Here is a 19,726-nt window from a genome sequence, read left to right on the forward strand (position 1 = left end):
TGTGAACTCATATCTTGGTGGTTACATTTTATATACCACGTGTTTGTGTGTGCCCATATGGATAGACATGTACACATGTAGATATATACAGTAGAACCTCAGAGTTACGAGCAACAGAATTACAAACTGACCAGTCAACCACACACCTCATTTGGAACTGGAAGTATGCAATCAGGCAGCAGATACAAAAAAAAAAAAGAAGCAAATACTATATAGTACATTACTGTGTTAAACATAAACTACTACTAAAATATAATGGGAAAGTTTTAAAAAGATTTGACAAGGTTAGGAAACTGCTTCTATGAATGTTTCATTTAAATTAAAATGATTAAAAGCAGCATTTTTCTTCCGCATAGTAAAGTTTCAAAGCTGTATTAAGTGAATGTGCAGTTGTAAACTTTTGAAAGAACCACCATAACATTCTGTTCAGAGTTACAAACAACCTCCATTCCCGTGGGGTTCATAACTCTGAGGTTCTGCTGTATTCGCTTACATATACATACATACATGTTGTGAATTATATTTTTTACTTGTGAATATATTTTTACACATTCCCTCCAATCCACCCAAATATTTATTGTGATTTTTTTTTAAATTTCTGGACTAAGTGAATTTCCCCTTCTCTTTCATTCCTGTCACCGCCTCCCTCCATACTCTGGACTTTTCTGTCAATCTCACCTTCTGATATTGCCAAGTACAGTCCTTCTGGGTCAGCCCCACCACCAGGCTCCCAGACACATTTTACAACAAATAATCCACTTGCTATTCACTGGTGTTGTAGCATCCATCAGTTTTACCTGTCTACTTTGCATTCCTATGTCTTCCTTGTTCATTCTGCTGCTCTTTACAGAGTATGAGAAGGTGCAGAGGCTTTGATGCTCTGCTCTTCAGAAGGCCCATGGAGCAGAGCAGCAGTGGGGCAGAAAAAAATACCAATGAAAGTCAACTTGGGGCATTGGGAGCTATTAGCCCCCTTCCCCTCACCACATGGCCCCCTCTTATCAAACATGAGACTGAGACAATGGCTGTTCATTCTATAAACACCTCTGTTTTATTGCAAGATCTATAACTTCCCATCACTCAAGAAACATCAGATGGATTTTAAAACTCATTCTAGCTGCACTGAGACAGATCAGGTCCTGTAAATGTATCTAAACTGACACCTGTCCTCTTCCTAAATACTTTGCCCTGCCGTTCATTTATTTTCATATGCATGACATTTACATGTATTTAAATGCGAGGGAAATTACAAACTGCATTCCCTCCCCATGGACAAGTATAATAATGCATGATACACTCCCAAATCAAGGGTTAATTAAATTTGTTCAGTGTTGTAGGACACATTTATTGTTCAGAGACGGTTATGTGACTCTAGATATGCTGACATACTCCTCCCTAAAGATACTGTTCTCAGCTAATTTCTATAATGAATATTTTCATAAAAATAGTAATAGCAATTAGAATGAATAAAACAGCAGGTGGACAGCCAATAATTAACATACAAGTATACAGTAAACAAGTGGTGTTTGTTTTTCTCTGCTTCTCTTATGTTAGGAATCATCAGCTTTAGTGCTAATGTAAATTGCTAGGGTAAAATGTGTGTAATAAGATAGGTTTCAGAGTAGCAGCCATGTTAGTCTGTATTCGCAAAAAGAAAAGGAGTACTTGTGGCACCTTAGAGACTAGCAAATTTATTTGAGCATAAGCTTTCGTGAGCTACAGCTCACTTCATCGGCAAGCTTATGCTCAAATAAATTTGTTAGTCTCAAAGGTGCCACAAGTACTCCTTTTCTTTTTGTAATAAGATAAAGGACCAAATGGAGCCAAGCAATCTTGGGTTCTAATCCCAGCACTGACACTAACTCCCTCCATGGCCTAATTTTTCAAAAGTGGCTAGTGATTTTCAGTGGCCAAACTGAGATTATTTAAAGGGCTCTGATTCTCAGAGAGTAGGTGTTGAGCTTCAGACTTCAAGCAGACTACTTCTACGCTTAATGTTAAGTGCATCAGGGCCAAAGTGCTCAGTATCATGTTGGCCTGCACCCTGTTCCCTCTTCTACTTTAGCTAGAACTCCTCCTTGCAATTCTTGTCCATAATTGATATAGAGTCAGAACATGTGTGGATGGTCACCAATATACATTTTGTTACTGATGCTTTTACATATAGGAGATACAGAGTTTTAAAAAAAGTTTGGGACTCTGATCTACTGCTTCTCAAAACAAAGGCTTCACTAAGTACCAATTCTTGTTCAATATAGCAGGGCCTACGGTTTCATTTAATTACACATACCCTGCCCATGGAGCACAGCTTACTACCTAACTGAAAGAAAAATTAATGGGAAGAGTACCATTTTGTGCCTATTAAGGCATTGAGTCTATCGTTATTGTCAGTGATCGCTGTCTGAATATAACAGTGCACGTTTGGTGACTTAATGGCTGTTGGGATCAGTAATGGACTGCAAAACTTTTTCCCAGTGTTGCCAGCCACTACTAGAAGTGGGTTTCAGAGTAGCAGCCATGTTAGTCTCTATTCGCAAAAAGAAAAAGAGTACTTGTGGCACCTTAGAGACTAACAAATTTATTTGAGCATAAGCTTTCGTGAGCTACAGCTGTAGTGAAGTGAGCTGTAGCTCACGAAAGCTTATGCTCAGATAAATTTGTTAGTCTCTAAGGTGCCACAAGTACTCCTTTTCTTTTTACTAGAAGCAGTATCCAAAGTTGTCTGACAGCTGGTGGAATGAGCTGATAGTCTCAGTCCAGTTCCCAGTGTCCGGGTCTATAGCCTCTACCACAGTTGTCACCTTTTCTGGCAGATTCAGCAGAGAGTTTTCAGACCGAATTGATAACACAGACCAAACTACCCTCTTCTTTCCTAGAAGCAACCCCTCCAACTCAAGAATTAAGGGCTTGTCTACAGTTAATATGCTACAGTGGCACAGCTGCACCGCTGTAGCACTTCAGCGTAGACACTAACTACATTGACAAGAGGGGGTTCTACCATCGGCAAAGGTAATCCACCTCCCCAAGAGGCAGCAGCTAGGTGTTCGGAAGAATTCTTCTGTCAGCCTAGTGCTACCTACATAGGGATTTAGGCTGACCTAACTATGTTGCTCAGGGAGTGGATTTTTCACACCCCTGGCCACTGTAGTTAAACCAACCTAATTTTCTAGTGTAGGCCAGGCCTCAGACACATTAGCAGGAGACTGTGAAGCAGTTAATAGAGAACTGACACCCCCAGGGCTTTCACGGCAGCCCTTCACATTGACACTCAAAATTCATCTTACTGGTGTTTATTTAAGATGGTTAATCAGAAACTGCAACTATTTGAAACCTGAGATAGAGACCTCCCCTCCCACACCTTTAATACAGCCATTTAGATCAAGCCCCAGCACTAGTTCATGGAACAGAGAACCCATATTTTGGATCTGTTAGAAGCTCTGCTGTTTACATCTGCTTGTCTCTTTCTAAAGAAACACCTGAGCAACTGGACAACAAAGCCAAGGAATGCTCAGGGACAACAGATAATTAAATGGCCATAAATTTCATTAATGCAGAGTTAACATTGCCCTGTGCTGGCTAGTGGCCTTCCAGCATGTGGAGAGTGGCTAAACTTACACCTCTGAAAACAGGAAATACAGAGTTAAGCTACATACCACCCACCCCACAATGCAACCTGATCTCCTCCCCCTAGAGCTGGCAATAGCTACTGGAATGGTTCAGTAATGGGGAGGAGATGCCATAATAAGTAGACAGGAGGAAGTTCTGAGGGTATGTGCTGTTGCTTGAGTTGTGCTCCACAGATTTGAATTCCATCATTTATCTGCATGCACTCCAGCTGCGCTCACTGTGTTAGGTGCAGCTGTACTGAATGGTGGAGGGATTAAATGGAGCAGCTTGGCAGATCAGTGACTGTAATATGAGGCGAGATGCATTTGTACCTTGTGGGATCAAGTGTGTGTCATTTGAAGACTGAGTTTTGTAGATCATCTCCACAGAGGTGTAAACAAGTGTTCTCTCACTGTGGGGATTGTCAGCTGTCTGGTGGCATACAGGACAGTGGTCTCCAGGGCTTAGTGAGGCAATGTCTCAGAAGGCATCTATAAGGGTAGAGTGCTAGTGTGTGTATAACTGGCATACTGAGGATTGCTCAAAGAGGGCAGAATTAAGGTTGCGATGTGGGCGTGGCTTGTACCTTAACATGTCATTTCCTGGTTTTGAGGAATATAAGTTTAGCCACTCTACATCCTGGAAGACCACTAGCCACCACTGGGAAACCTTCACTCTGTGTTAATTATGTTTCTGAGCCCTTAATTTCCTTGCTATTTAAAAAAAAATGATTTCTCAGCATCCCCATTTTCCACAGTCCAATTCTCCCACTCTTCGGCCTCTGGCTCCTTGGCAACAATTCAGCTAGCTACAGAATGCACTGGCTGCACGTTATCCTGCCCCTTCATCATCTTCTCGTCTCCCCTCTCTCTGTGCAGCACAGCCTGCTTCTCCCTCCCCAACCATCCTTGGCACTGAGACGTAGGCATCAGCATGAGACCTGCAGGTGGAGGAGCAGGGTAGAGGATGCAGGAACAGTGCAGGGATTAGTATGGAGACAGAGAGGACATTTTGTGCCATGGAGGACAGATGTGGGAGGAGGCATGGGAGGAAGGATGGCTCAGTGGTTAGCGCTTGGGACTGGGGAGATCTGGGTTCAATTCGCTGTTCCATGACTGACTTCCTCTGTGACTTTGGGCAAGTCACTTAGCTCTTCTTGCCCCAGTTTCCCATCTGTAAAATGGGAATGTACTATCCTAATTTCCTAGTGCAGACCAGGCCTCAGAGAGATGTAGAGTGGTCCATTCATTTGTTCAATGAGATGTTCTCAGGTAAATGAGAACACCCCATGGAAATGAATGCTGCCTGAAACAATACCTCTGAGAGGTGTGACCTGCTCCATTCATCTCAGTGGACATTCTCATCCTCCTCTTCCCAGTGCCCTGTGGTATACGTCAGACATGCCCATTCTCAGCTCCTCAGCACACTGTTTTTGGTTTATACACCAAGCATGCTGTTCTCAGCTCCCCATCCTGATTGGCAGGATCTCACAGATCATGGCATACAGGAGCCAGAAAGAGGGGCTTAGACTACTCTCCCGCAAGGGTCAGCCCTTCCTGCAAGACCCCAGCTCACATGGGGGATAGAGAGAGGGGCTCAGACTGCCCCTCCAAGAGAATCAGGGCCCCCAAGATCTTGGCACACACTCAGGGGTCAGAGAGAAGGGCTCATCAGACCCCCCCCTCAATATCCCAGCACAAATGTGGGAGGGGATAATGTGGGGCTGACAGGCCCTTGTGTTCCCCAACTCAGCCAGCCATTCACCACATATTCCCCTGTCCAGTATCTCCTCCCTCCTCATAATCTCTCCTTGCCACAACGGAAAACCTCTTCTATTTCTCCCACTTCTCCACCCCCCTAATCCTCCCTCCCCTCTCTTCACTCTCGTAACCCTCATACTCCCAGCGCTGCTCCCATCCCCACCTGTCCCTCACTGCTCCCATCATCACATATTCCCTAGCTCTGCACCAAACAAGTTATAAGAATCTAAAAAAGTTCTGAGCCCCTCATGCTAGGGGGCTGCCTATCAGGAATGCCTTGACTATTAGCACACTCAGGTCCATTGCTCAGGAAACACAATTACATTATCCTAATTTTTTTATCTTTCCTCTAGTTAATCAATGCTAGTAGATTAATCCACATTTTGCACTTGTCTTTACTGAATTTCATCTTTTAGATCAATTCTCCAATTCTCCAAGATCATTCTGAATTCTAATCCTATCCTCCAAAGTGCTTGCAACTCCTGCCAGATTCATGTCCTCTGCAAATTTTACAAGCATACTCTCTGCTCTCTCATCCAAGTAATTAATGAGGTCAATGTAGAGTGACTGAGATCAGAGTTTGAGTCCCAGATGTGCACACAGAAAAACTGATTTGATAAAATGCTGGATTCTTTTCAGAGGACAGTATCCCAGGAACTCCTTGCTCAAATGACCTCAGATTGGGCCCACAAACAATACCCAGCACCTTGATGAGGCACAGGAAATTGAAGGACAATCCAAATAAGTATTTAGAATATCTAGAGTCATCCTTTAAACCGAAAGTGCATCTGAATCTTAAGTGAGCTGTAGCTCACGAAAGCTTATGCTCTAATAAATTTGTTAGTCTCTAAGGTGCCACAAGTACTCCTTTTCTTTTTGCGAATACAGACTAACACGGCTGCTACTCTAAAGCAGAGCTGGCACTCTGCTATGACAATGTAAAAGTGTATAAGCTTTACAGATAGAAGGAACAAAAGCTGGCATTTTCAGAGCATGAGGACCCAGCCATATTGAAAAGATAGAATATAAAAATGAGGTAGAGAACTCAGCACTTGAAAGCTCAGAGGAACTGAAAAGACAGATGAATTGCTGCTTAGAAAGCTATAACAAACCATGGAATGCAAATCACACAAAGACAAAAGATGCAAGAACTTCAAACTAAACTGTGCCTTGAAGAGAAACTTAATTTATTTAATCCACAGTAAACATACTTGGCACTGTGGTTCAAATACTGCTCTCCTAACACAGAAACACAGTAGTCTCCCTGGAACGGTACTTAAGCAGACCTCCAGCTGAAGAGGAAAACAACCTTTACAAGCACACATGCATTATATTTGGAAATTATGGAGTAAATCCAAATAAACAAGAGTAAAGACAAAAACTGGAAGCACAAATGTGAAGTTTAGTCCCATCGATTTCCTCTTGCTCCTTTGAAAAAGATTCCATAATTATCTAGTTTATGGCATTTTGTTTCACAATGCAAGAATTTCATACGTTGCAAACATTCATTAATTATACATTTCCATTAATATGCATAGTGTCAGCATCTCTCCTATTTGACTACTAAAAAGGCTGCAACAAAGCAGCACTTCCGAACAGGATGACACTCCAAATTCCATTTTAAACACTCCATCCTAGAACTGACCGGAGGACAACAATTCCATCCATGACAACTTTCAAGATTTCTGTTTTTGTTCTGTATTAGAAAGGAAACAAAACCTTTCAAATGCTTTTGTGAAATGGAATTATGTCAAAACATCTGGTTTTGGCTTGAAAGTTGGGCTTTCACTTTGGGTCTCTCTCTTGGGAAGTGGCCAGAGATTTCCATGAAGACCCCAGAAACCTTCCCCATCCCAGTCGATACTTCTCTGGGAAACGTTCTGGCTTTGACAAAACAACATATTTCATTAAAAAACTATGTTGTCAAAAACTTCCAACCCACTCCACTCCGTTACACCATCTTACCATATTTCTCATTAGATCTCAGTTTCAACTTCGCCCTTTTCTCCTAATCTATAAGAGGGGCAGGGGCTGCATTTTTAAAATAATGCGGGATGAAGCGTAGATATAGATTGATTGCGATCACTTTGCAGTGGGGGGAAAGTTCACCTGTGAAAGTGTAAAACTGAATACTCCCCTCCCAAGTTATTCTAAACATAGCCTAGATACACACAGCAGAGTGGGAGGCAGACTACTGGGCCACACGTGTCTTTTAAGAAGGTTCCCTGTGTTTCAAAGGATTCCTGAAAACCATAACACCATGTGTGCCCAGCAATCACCATGGCAACAGTGGGTTTCTTTACAAATGGAAATGATATAGCAAATAGGCATGTAAAAACCCCTTGTAAACTGACAAACAAGCTACTCTTGCCCTGGGTTAAAAGAGCTCGCATACACCCTCTTTCTATTAATTTTTCCATGAATAAACAAGGGATGGGGGACGTGTGTTCACAGTGGCATGTGAGAAATCCACGTACATGCACAAATCTTGTTAACAGGCCTCCCATGCACCCCCTGGAAAACAGAAGCAGCAATGTTTAAGCAGCATGCCTGCCCCCTCTCCTCACTAGATTTGTGCAGCCCTGGAGGTTGGTAACTCTGGCTCCCTGAGGAATTCAACACTGGGGGAAAGTCACTGTGATGTATTGCAGGAGAAGAATGCAAAATGTGCACTCATTATTAAGACTCTTTGAATAACATCAGTTGTCAAAAATATTCAGGAAGGCAGAACAATGCTAATCAAAGCTGGACAAAGCAAACTTTTCAAGTTCTCAGATAAACATTTGACAGTCAGATTTGTGAACTGACTTTCAATTGAGCAAGCTTACTAAAGTCATTGCAATATATGGGTGGAGAACAACTCAAAGAACAAGGAGACCAGAACTTCATGGGACCCTAATAGTTTTCTCAGTTAGTCCACCCTCCTTTATTGGACAAATAGGGGTGTCAGATTTTATTTCCATTGCTCTCCCTTCACTTCCCAATCACTTCTGCTTAGAATAGCAATAAGCGTCTACGTTTCAGTAACAAGAAGTTCAAAATCAGCAAATTGATCTCTTTTTCCAAATGTCTTTAAATGTGATTGTCCCATTCTAGTTGTAAGTTCTTACCTAGCCATACTATTTCATTAGGATGATCTTTACATGATTCAGTAGCTTCAGAAGCTACATGGAAATAACTTGAAGGCTCGTTGTGTTGTCATGTCAAAACATACTTTTGCTGAAAATGTTTTACAGTTCACCGGACAGAGGGGAGTACTTCAAAAAATGAATGTTGACAAATAGTACCAAACCTCTTTTTCAACTCCATTACATCTTTGGATCCATCTAATGTCATAACCACCTCCAGGAGTAACATAGTCTAATGTTTATTATGCTGTCAACCCCGGTAAGTGAAGCGCTGTCTGGAACCTGTCAGCTATGTAGAGCTGTGTCATTTTCTCTCTTAGATACCAGGCAAATGACATTCATAATTGTTATGTTCCACTAATCTGTCATTGAGGTCTCAGTTTAACTCAGCATTTATATGATGATCTCTGCTTTGGAAGGGACTCAAAAGACACACTCTCTTCTTTCTAGAATGTATTGCTGCTTTAAAATGTTTAGAGATTTTTCATTCTTCTATGCCATTTTATTTGCAAAGATACCAAATACGTCAACCCATTTTTATTGTTTTTTAATTTTTAAAAAGAGAAGCGGATTATCTAAACGATTCCACGGAGATTTATTATTTGGAATACACACTAATGGTGCACAATGTCAAAAATGCTTAGTCTTTGTCAAACTCTGCTCCCATTGATTTCAATGGAGGCAGAATTAGGCCAGTGTTGAACACTTTTGAAAATCCAACTGTGACATGCTAAGGTACCACTAAAATGAACATAAACAAACAACCCCTCTACCCCTCCACACACACAACTACAGTATACTAAAACTACTACAAATAATAATTTTTAATGCCGTTAGGAATTTCAAATTGAAACGCATCTATATACAATCTGCTATATTTTTGTGTATTCCAACTTTGAATGCAATGAAAAATTGGAAGCACCAAAGATTTCCATCTCAGAGACACAATGAACACAGAGCAAGTTTTGAACGTTAGTTATTTGATCCTACCTGTGGGTCAGACAATCGGGATAGGTCAGGATACAAGTAGAATTTTATTCCTTCAGAAGCCCCTGGTAATGTTACTCCTCGAACCAGAAGAATCAATAGCATGACATATGGGAATGTAGCTGTTACATATACCACCTAGTGAAAAGAAGTAAAACATCAGAAAATGTTTTTATTTTTCAAGCAAAAACAAGAAGAAGGTGGTGGTGTTTCTCTGGTAGTAATCCAGATATAAATACTCGCACAATCTTATGCACCCCCTGAGCGATACTTTGAGAGCTAATACCCTTACTGGTCTTCTGCAGAGGGAAGAATTTCATCCCCAAGCATATTCCTTCTTCAAGAATTTAGGCTTGGCAGGAAAATAGGCAAACACTTAATCACAAATAGAGCTGGGTGAATAATGGATTTTTCAGTTCACTGGCAATTCTTGGGGGTGGGATGGAATAGAAAAAAAATTCATTTGGAGTCAAACAGATTTTTGTTTGTTTGTTTGTCTGAAAATTTGGAAAAAGCAAAGAGTTGAAAAAATTATTTCAGGTCAAACAAAATGTTTTGTTTCAATTTTGAACATTTAAAAACATTATTGACTTTTTAAAAAATACTATTAAAGGACATTTTGAAACAGAAAGTCAATTTTTGTACTGACAATATTGAAATAAAACATTTCGATTTTTTCATCTTTTTTTAGCGTTTTTCTTTGTTTGTTTTACTGAAATATTTTGGTGATTTTGCAAACTGTTGCTGAATCTGCCTTTTTCGAGAAAAAAAATGGTCAAAAAATTTCACCCAACTTCCAGTCACAAACAGGTTGGGACAGTCTCTCCAAGTAACAGGTTTCAGAGTAGCAGCCGTGTTAGTCTGTATTCGCAAAAAGAGAAGGAGTACTTGTGGCACCTTAGAGACTAACAAATTTATTAGAGCATAAGCTTTCATGAGCTATAGCTCACTTCATCGGATGCATTTGGTGGAAAAAACAGAGGAGAGATTTATATACACACACACAGAGAACATGAAACAATGGGTTTATCATACACACTGTAAGGAGCGTGATCACTTAAGATAAGCCATCACCAGCAGCAGGGGGGGGAAAAGGAGGAAAACCTTTCATGGTGACAAGCAAGGTAGGCTAATTCCAGCAGTTAACAAGAATATCTGAGGTTTCAGAGTAGCAGCCGTGTTAGTCTGTATTCTCAAAAAGAAAAGGAGTACTTGTGGCACCTTAGAGACTAACAAATTTATTAGAGCATAAGCTTTCGTGAGCTACAGCTCACTTCATCGGATGCATTTGGTGGCCACCAAATGCATCCGATGAAGTGAGCTGTAGCTCACGAAAGCTTATGCTCTAATAAATTTGTTAGTCTCTAAGGTGCCACAAGTACTCCTTTTCTTTTTAAGAATATCTGAGGAACAGTGGGGGGTGGGTAGGCTTGAATAGAGACTGGGAATGGATGAGTCATTACACAAAGTAAAACTATTTCCCCATGGTATTTCTCCCCCCCACCGCACCCCCCACTGTTCCTCAGATATTCTTGTTAACTGCTGGAATTAGCCTACCTTGCTTGTCACCATGAAAGGTTTTCCTCCTTCCCCCCCTCCCCCCCGCTGCTGGTGATGGCTTATCTTAAGTGATCACTCTCCTTACAGTGTGTATGATAAACCCATTGTTTCATGTTCTCTGTGTGTGTGTATATAAATCTCTCCTCTGTTTTTTCCACCAAATGCATCCGATGAAGTGAGCTGTAGCTCACGAAAGCTTATGCTCTAATAAATTTGTTAGTCTCTAAGGTGCCACAAGTACTCCTTTTCTCTCCAAGTAAGTTACTGTGGTTCACTACAGAACAATTAAACAAGATGTTTACTCTTATTACTGGTACTAAATGTGTTTGGAAAAGTGAGAAAATAGTATATCCAAAGGAAGAAAATGTGGATTCTCCCCTCCCCCGCACCTCTCTCTCTTCAAGAGTCCTATACAGTCTGGGGTTTTTTGCAATAAATTACTGAACACAGATCATGAGAAACCACAAACCATACAAGTAGCTGATTAATAGGTAAAACAGGTATAATATTTTCCTGTGAACAATCAAGTCTCTAAAACCCACTTCTTCAAACAAACCTACTGTGGTAGGAATTTGCCTGCCCCATAGCAACTCTCCTTCCCCTGGCCATCTGGGGCTCTCCAGGAATTCTCTGCCTCAGTTACCTTCCCAGAGATGCATCTCCTCAACTCTCCACTCACTGGTCTGTGAGAAAGATGTGACTCGCCCTCTGGCCAAATTACAAATGAAACTTGACACTCTCTTCCTCCTCAATAAACCCACACCTTCTCTCTGCTAACCTGCCATCCTGGGCAGCATTTTGGCTTGTATTTGTTTGTTTTGTTCCGTTTAGATGATAGGATCTTTGGGCATGGAAAGTATCTTATGTCTGTAAAGCACTATGTATATTTGCACAGCAACACATGTTTTATAACAATATCATCCCAAGCTTTTGCTTTGAGATTTGAAGAATTCTGTGTAATCCTCCTACAAAAGCTAAAGTTAAGAACAAATTTATAAATGAAGCTGCCAGGACACAGAAATACCTCCAGTCCTGAGCTTTAAGGCAATGCGATAAGCTATACAATGAGACAAGCTCAGCATCACTCCCTGTGATGTGCACGGGGAAGCTCCAGCACCGTCATAGAAATGTAGAAATGTATGGCTGGAAGGGACCTTCAAAAGTCTCAGTCTTCAGAAGTCTCTCACCTCAGTCTTCTCCTTTCTCAAGACAAGACTAAACATGCACAGTTTTTTAAAAAGAACTTTTCCAAGTAGGTCAGGTTATCTAAACCTTTCATTATTTTTGTTGCTCTCTTTTAGACTTTCTCCAATTTATCCACCTCTTTCCTAAAGTCTGGCACCCAGAACTGGACACAGTCCTCCAGCTGAGGCCATCTTCCTGCCGTCTCATCCACTTTCCCTTAGACTCCTCTCCATGGCTCCAGGGTCTGCACTGTGACACAGGACGGAGGCTGAGCAAGCCAAAGAGAAGGACTGGGAAGAGCAGCACTGGGGGCATGGGGCACACATGTTGCCTGTCTCTAGTCCCATGGATAGCTGTATTATCTTCTCCATGAAAAGAAAAGGAGTACTTGTGGCACCTTAGAGACTAACAAATTTATTTGAACATAAGCTTTCATGAGCATGAAAGCTTATGTTCAAATAAATTTGTTAGTCTCTAAGGTGCCACAAGTACTCCTTTTCTTTTTGCAAATACAGACTAACACGGCTGCTACTCTGAAACTTCTCAATGAAGTCACAGTTAGAGGTCTTGGGGGTGATGGCTGGAGGGTGTCCAACAGAGCTACACTGCCAGATGGGAGAAGGCAACGAGGGCCAGAGCCTGTGTGGAGGCACAGGGCCTCTGCTTGAATGGTCTAGGCCTCCTGAGGATTGCTTAGGATCTCTCAGATTTGAGACAGAGAACTGCAGCCTTTTCAATTTGGGGGTGGGTTCTCCAAGAGGGGATGATTCCCTCTGCAGGAGGGGACGATCTGGGCCAACAATGGCTGTTTAATTGTTTAATCAGGATGTCAGGCTAATAAATTCCTCTTAAACAGGCATGGCCCAAGGTCTGATCAAAGCACTAGGAGACAGGGAATCCTAAATTCTAATCCCAGCATTGACACTAACTCGCTCTGTTGCAGTAAATTACTAAGGCATAGATTTTGAGATGCGACTAGTGATTTTATTGCCTCGGTCTTGGGGTGCTCACACCGAGACAGAATGGGCCTAGTTTTCAGAAAGTGCTGAGCATCCAACCCCTAAAAATCAGTCTGCTTCCATGTGTCTCAGATTGGGCATCCAAAAACGGAGTTACTTAAAATCACTAATCCTGTTTGAAAATGTAGGCCATATCTTCTGCCTCAATTTCCTCTCTGTGAAATGGAGATGACACTAATACCCCCCTGCTCTTTAGAGGAATGCATGGATTAATTAAGGATTCAATAAAAATGGAAAGCCTTGTTCACGTGCTAAGTATGGTTACTGTTCACTATTGATGGAGAAGCCATCTCCTAGGACCAAGTGATTCAACGTTCACTAACCTGGTACTTCAAAGGGAAAAAATTCTATACAGCTGGTTTTTCATAATGAGGCTGACAAATAAAAGGAATAAAAGGAAATAAGGATGAAATGCAGTGAATGAGACTGATCCTGCAGCTCTCTCCTGACTTCAGTGCTCAGTGCATGGAGAGGCTACAGGATCTAGCCCAACAAGGTTTCTGTGCTTTTTTGTTTATTCATTTCTGCAATTTCAGTCTCTGTGCACTGCATTCCCTTCCCTCCCCTCTCCTAAAATTAATGGCTGCTGTTAATACCAATAGTCACTTAATCAGGTCAAATGGCTGACGCTGGGGTCACTGTACCTGAATTGAAAGAGTAACATTTTCTTGCATCCTGCTTCATTATGTCATATTACTTCACAATCTGTCATCTCACGCAGCCTGCCATTACACCATGTCATTTTACATCAGCATGCAGACTGCCCTTTCAGACACATAGATATTCTTCCCAGAGTGCACCAGCCTAACTTTGTACACACACAGTTTTCCACGAGGATGTAATTACAGCTCTGATAAATCTGAGCTGCAAGGAGGAGGAGAAGGAGCCATAGAAATTCATACTTTCACAGGCAAGGGAGGAGAGAAGAGAAGATCAGCCAAGGATACTTCTGCATAACAGCAGTGCAGTTATCACTCCCCCATACAGACATCCTGGCATGGAGAGTGAAACCCCAGAGAATTGCCTTGCCCTGCCCAGAAATGCCCTCACTGGGGTCTCTGGCATTGCTGAAGGTATTGGAAACCTCACCCCCAGCTCCTTGATTTTCAGTCCCTAAGAGCCAAAATACGGCTGGTACCTGTGCAGCAGCATTAAGGAAGGGAGGGCTCTCTGAGGTCTCTCCTCCCCCTACTACTGCCTTGCAGGGAGCAAGGTACGTAGCACATCATTTCTACCACAAGCCTATGAATCCAATCCAAACCACAGGTAAGAGGATAAAGAAGAGGAGTGCTGATAAGAGCAAGGCCTATGGACAGGTGGGAAGGATCTGAGGTGTTTACAGGCTGTGGCAGCCCTTTGAGCCAGTTGGTATTGCTATTAAAATAAAAACAAGGGCGACTTTGGCGCTCAAAGCGATGGAACTGCTGGATTTCTGTGCTCTTTTTGAGCTGAAATGGCCAGTGAAAGATGCTGGATTTGTGATATGCTGAAATGGGGACTGGGATAGGAACCCCCCAAACTTAGTTCCATTATAGGCTGTCGTCAGATTTTCAGCTTGCATCTCCATGCCTGCTGAGCCCCTCGACTCCTTGGGGTTCCTGTTTTGGAATTCTCGTTATGTTCTTGTTTATCATGCTATTCAACACCCAGGGAAGTGACAGGAGGTGGCTTTAGAAATCAAAGTGTTGTTATTATTATCATCACATCTATAGGCATTAAAAGTTTGCCTGAAGTTGTTTTCTTTTCTTTCAATATGTCAAACCAATCTGAATGTAAATGTGAACACAACTGTTTCTAATTACGTTGAACCCTGTTTTAATTGACTTTAATTGCTTGGTGTGTTAATTAGCATGTCGATGCTCGGAATGCTTTTTCCAGCTCTCAGTGATGTCGGAGCCATGCTGGTGTCTGAGCACTTGGGAGCAAACTAAACGTTTCTGACACACCTGTGTCGGCACCAAGTTCTTTTATTACAATATGACAAAAAGCCAGATTGACAAAGGTATTGAGGTACCCAAAGATGCAGTTAGGCACCAACTGGGATTTTTAAAAGCTCTTATGCAGGTTGGGCACCTAACGCCCATTGAAAATCAGTGGAAATCAGGCTGCGTCTACACACCTCCGCAGTGCAGACTACAGGGTGTGTGTGTGTGTGTGTGTGTATATGTGTGAACTGCTGGGTGCACCAGCAAGCTGCGCTGTAACTCCCCTGCACGCAGGGCTGGATTTACACCTGACGTGCCCTCTCCATCCCCAGCCCACAGCTGACCTTCGTGTTTTCTGTAAAACATGAAACTTTTAACCCACTTTTAACTGTTAGGCGCCCCCTAGGCACATGCCTACTGTGCCCAATTGGAGATCCAGCCCTGCCAGTGTGGGCACTGCTGGTGTGAACTCAAAAGTACCTCATTTGTGTTAACATAGTCCTCTGGAATAGCTACCTTGTTGCACCAGCGCATGTCCACATGGGGCATGCGCTGCAATTTACACCCCCGCAGTGTGCACTGCAGGGCCATGTAGACAAGCCCTTAAACTCATAAGTGCCAATATCTCATTTGAAAATGTGTCTTGGGTTCCTAAATTGCATAGGGCTAGATTTTTAAAGGTATTTATGCATCTAAAGACTTCAATGGTAGTTAGATACACAAAACCACATTTTTTAAAGGTATGTAGGAGCCTACTGGAATTTCCAGAAGCGTCTGGGTGCCCAACACCCATTGAACTCAATGCTTTTTAGGCACTTGCAAGCTTTTGAAAATTCCACAAGGCACCTATCTGCACCTTTAGGCACCTAAATACCTTTGAAAATCTGGTCCTCAGCGACTCAGAAAATTTTGCCCTAAGTGAAAAGCTAGTCTTTAGGATGGCCAGATGAACAACCACCGCACACAGATTGTGATGCAGCAGGTTCAACTTGTGAGAGATGGCAATAGGTAAAACTAACCCCAGGAGGAAACATAGATTATATCATTAACCTGTTGAGAGAGAGGAAGAAGCACTTAGCACAATGAATTTAGCCACACAGCCAGAAAAGTTAAAAATAGACTGCTCAGGCCGCAGCTACAACAGAACATGTCAGCTTGATGTTCACATGCTCCATCACAACAACTTCTATCAGGATGAATCTTAAATAGGGAACCGACTGCAGTGAACTTTAATCCTTTGCTTCGCTCTTGCTGTGACCACAGTTGAACTGCCCTTTGGTGGGGAAGGAAGAATTTTCATACACTGGCGAGTTTCATTACCTCTTGTCACCACAAGATAATACAATTACGTTCCTATGATGTCAATTACATTAAAACTTCAGATGGTTCCAATTGCTTCCTGTGTAGATACTTACTGGCCATCACTGCAGGTTGGATGGTACAGAACACAAAACAATATGCCAGATCGTGGGAAATGAGATTGTCTGAACTGTGTTCTATGTTTTATTTACACTGTAATACAAGGTTTTTTACAAAATGAAAGTGTTCAAGTTCGCTTAGGCCCAGATTTTTAAACTTATTTAGGTATTGCTGCCTGCAGCATTGCAATACCTAACTGATTCAGGTGCCTATATCTCATTGTCAGGGCAAGCACCCCCATCAATATTCCTCAACCCGGCTTTTGAGAGATGCACTTTTACGGGCAATGTAATGGTTCAGGCTCCCTGTCTACTGCGTCCTTCCCCCCCTCCTGCAAATGCCAAAGAGGGGTGCCAGTTAGTGCTCTTTGTGGTGTACCGTAGACACCTCTCCTCTTATACTTGGATTGACACTACTAACGTATTTCACACCGACTACTGAACAGTCAGCAACTGGTAATGACCTTCAGCGCTTGTCTACACAGGGAAATGGACCAGCAGAACTATAGGGGTACAATTATACCCCTAGAATTATACCCAGTATAAGTCACTGTGTGGACACACTATTCCAGAATGAAAGTGATTTTATTTATTTATTTTTGCATAACTTCTGTTGCACAAAAATAGTCACTTTTATTCCAGAATAGAGTGTCCATACAAGGAGTTATACCAGCATAACTCTAGGGGTATACTTATACCACTAGAATTCTACTGGTCAATTTCCCCATGTGGACAAGCCCTAAGGCACTACCAGACTGGGCTAGATTTACACTAAGAACCTACAAGAGAAGGGTCCAGATCTCATTATCAATTCCTGCACCATCCTGTCCCCCCCAACCCAAACTTATTTATTTTATAAATTCAAACTCCTTTCCAAACCATTTACTGTTGCAGATAATCATACCATACTGTGACATAGTGCAAGACTTTTCCCTTTCCAATATCTACATGTGCAGCAAAACTGCCAGTCTTGAATATGACGACATTTGAAAGGGGTTTTTTTGCTTATTGGGAAATCACACACAAAAATGGAGAGAATCAGCCAAACACCTAACTTCACTATTTGCATTCTCTATGTTGCAGTTTTATTCACCATCATCTGCTTTTATCTGGGTATGTTTATCCACAGAGAGCAATCTGCTCCAGAATTGTGTTGTGAACCATTCTTAATCAGACTGCTTACAAATGTAGATTTTTTTTCTTCCTAAAGTCTGATGAGTCATACATGATTGCAAACAGTTTCTCTTGGAGTAGAATGCAGTACAAATACCAAGCAGGTAAGAAAAGTGGCAGTAATGGGCTCAGAGAGAGGAAGATTATACATCAGAGATGAGGAAAATTCACTTTGAGTTCAAGATGGTGAGCTAGAAAATAAAGGCCAGCAAAGGACATTCACTGAAATTACATAAGAAACTTGTTAACTGTGCAGTGTTCAGAAAAAGCAAAAACTTTCTATGTGTGCCATGACATCATGAGAGAAAGATGCACACATGCTAATGCTGCACTATGCATGGATTATTGGCTGTGAGGCCACAGTGTCTCTCAGAAGTTACAGGAGGTGAACAGGGAAACCACGGTGGAAGATTTTGGTGAGTGCTGCTGACCAGGGCTGGTTCTAGAAGAGGGCAAGAGTGGCAGTCACCCTGGGCACTAACTTCCAGGGGGCATCATGTCACTTGTGCTGCTCAGGTGGGTGCTCATTTGGTTTGCTTGGCTGCTTGGGGTTGGGGGTCCATCCTGGATGGCAAAATGGCTAGAGATACTCTTGCTGATGACAGAGACTCTGATCCTTCACCAAAAATCTTGTGGGCACTGGGAGTCTGCCAGCACAATCCCGGCTGCAGATCCTAGGTTAAAACTGGAATGGTATGAAAAGGCACTAGGGGAGGACAGTAACTAGGCACTGGAGCTAGAACCCAGCCAACAACATGTAGTGAATTATGTATTTGACCAATTAACTTGTTTTGTATTCATGAATTTTTTATAAACAGCATACAAGTTCACCAAATGTATATTACTATAAATTATTTCCCAAATAATTTCTGCCTACTGGTTTGTCTGTAGATTGTCCACAGGCTGCTAAAATCATGATCAAATGTCTTTCTAAAAGATGTGAAACTGTAAGTATTTGATATTCAAGCTATGGTGGTCAGTTTTGATTGACCCCATAGATCACATAGTGTATTCCTAACTGGAAGAATCAATTGTCCATAGCAAAAACTTGCATTTACAAATTCAGACTTAATTTTGTATGTATATTCTTCAACAGTTGGTTAAAATTCACTGTTTTGACAAAGATTCCTGCCACCAAACTTGTTCACTAGAATATACTCAAAAAGCAAACATAAAAAAGGACACACACATGGTTAGAGAGGTATCAGAGTAGCAGCCGTGTTAGTCTGTATTTGCAAAAAGAAAAGGAGTACTTGTGGCACCTTTCACTGCAAACTTGAACAAACATATCTGACTTTTTTTTGTGTGCAGTGTTTGCCTCACCTTTTAATCATAGCATTTCCTCCCTAATAAAGAAAAAAGTTGAAAGGAGATGATGAGATTCTAATGAGGATCAGTTCATGCATTATTCATGCCTCAATAATATCCAATATATTAAATGTTCTACTATGGATTTTCCATATTTAAAAGAAAGGAAAGCTACACACATTTTTACTATTATGTCATGGTAACATGAAAAAAAAAATCCATGACATAAGAAAACAGAAATGTTGGCAAAATGAGACACTTTTTCTAGGTTGCTGCTACCAAAGATGCTGATAAAATAATTTTCAATTGTTTATTAAGGCCCAAATGTATGTCGTGCATGCAAAAACGCATCTGTATAAACTACATGAATAATTAATCGCACACACAACTGTGACAATTGTGATAATTGTGCAGGTAAATAGCCAATTATATATCTAACTGGCCATTTGCATGCACAATTAACACAATAAATGAAGAACCACAACAAATGTGCACTCAGATTACACTCATGCATTTTGCAAATGCAATTTTGAGCATGCAGTTCTAAAAAAAACTGGGCAGAAAAATGTAGCTCAACTGGAGCCTTGAAGCTCAGATCTGAATCTACTGTAGTTTCAAACTTTCCTCTAGTTCTGGGGTGTTCATAGGTCATGTTCC

General features: G+C 41.6%; 1 protein-coding gene across 1 annotated transcript in view; it reads right to left on the reverse strand.

The window, feature by feature from the left end:
• The window catches only part of SLC6A11 (solute carrier family 6 member 11), a 178,109-nt gene that overhangs the window by 105,493 nt on the left and 52,890 nt on the right, over positions 1 to 19,726 (reverse strand). Inside the window, exon 7 of the mRNA XM_038410956.2 lies at positions 9,485 to 9,619. Coding sequence (XP_038266884.1) covers positions 9,485 to 9,619 — 135 coding nt within the window. The remainder of the gene's footprint in view (positions 1 to 9,484; positions 9,620 to 19,726) is intronic.

This window comes from Dermochelys coriacea, chromosome 7 (assembly GCF_009764565.3).
Source record: "Dermochelys coriacea isolate rDerCor1 chromosome 7, rDerCor1.pri.v4, whole genome shotgun sequence".
In the NCBI taxonomy this organism is placed as follows: domain Eukaryota; kingdom Metazoa; phylum Chordata; order Testudines; family Dermochelyidae; genus Dermochelys; species Dermochelys coriacea.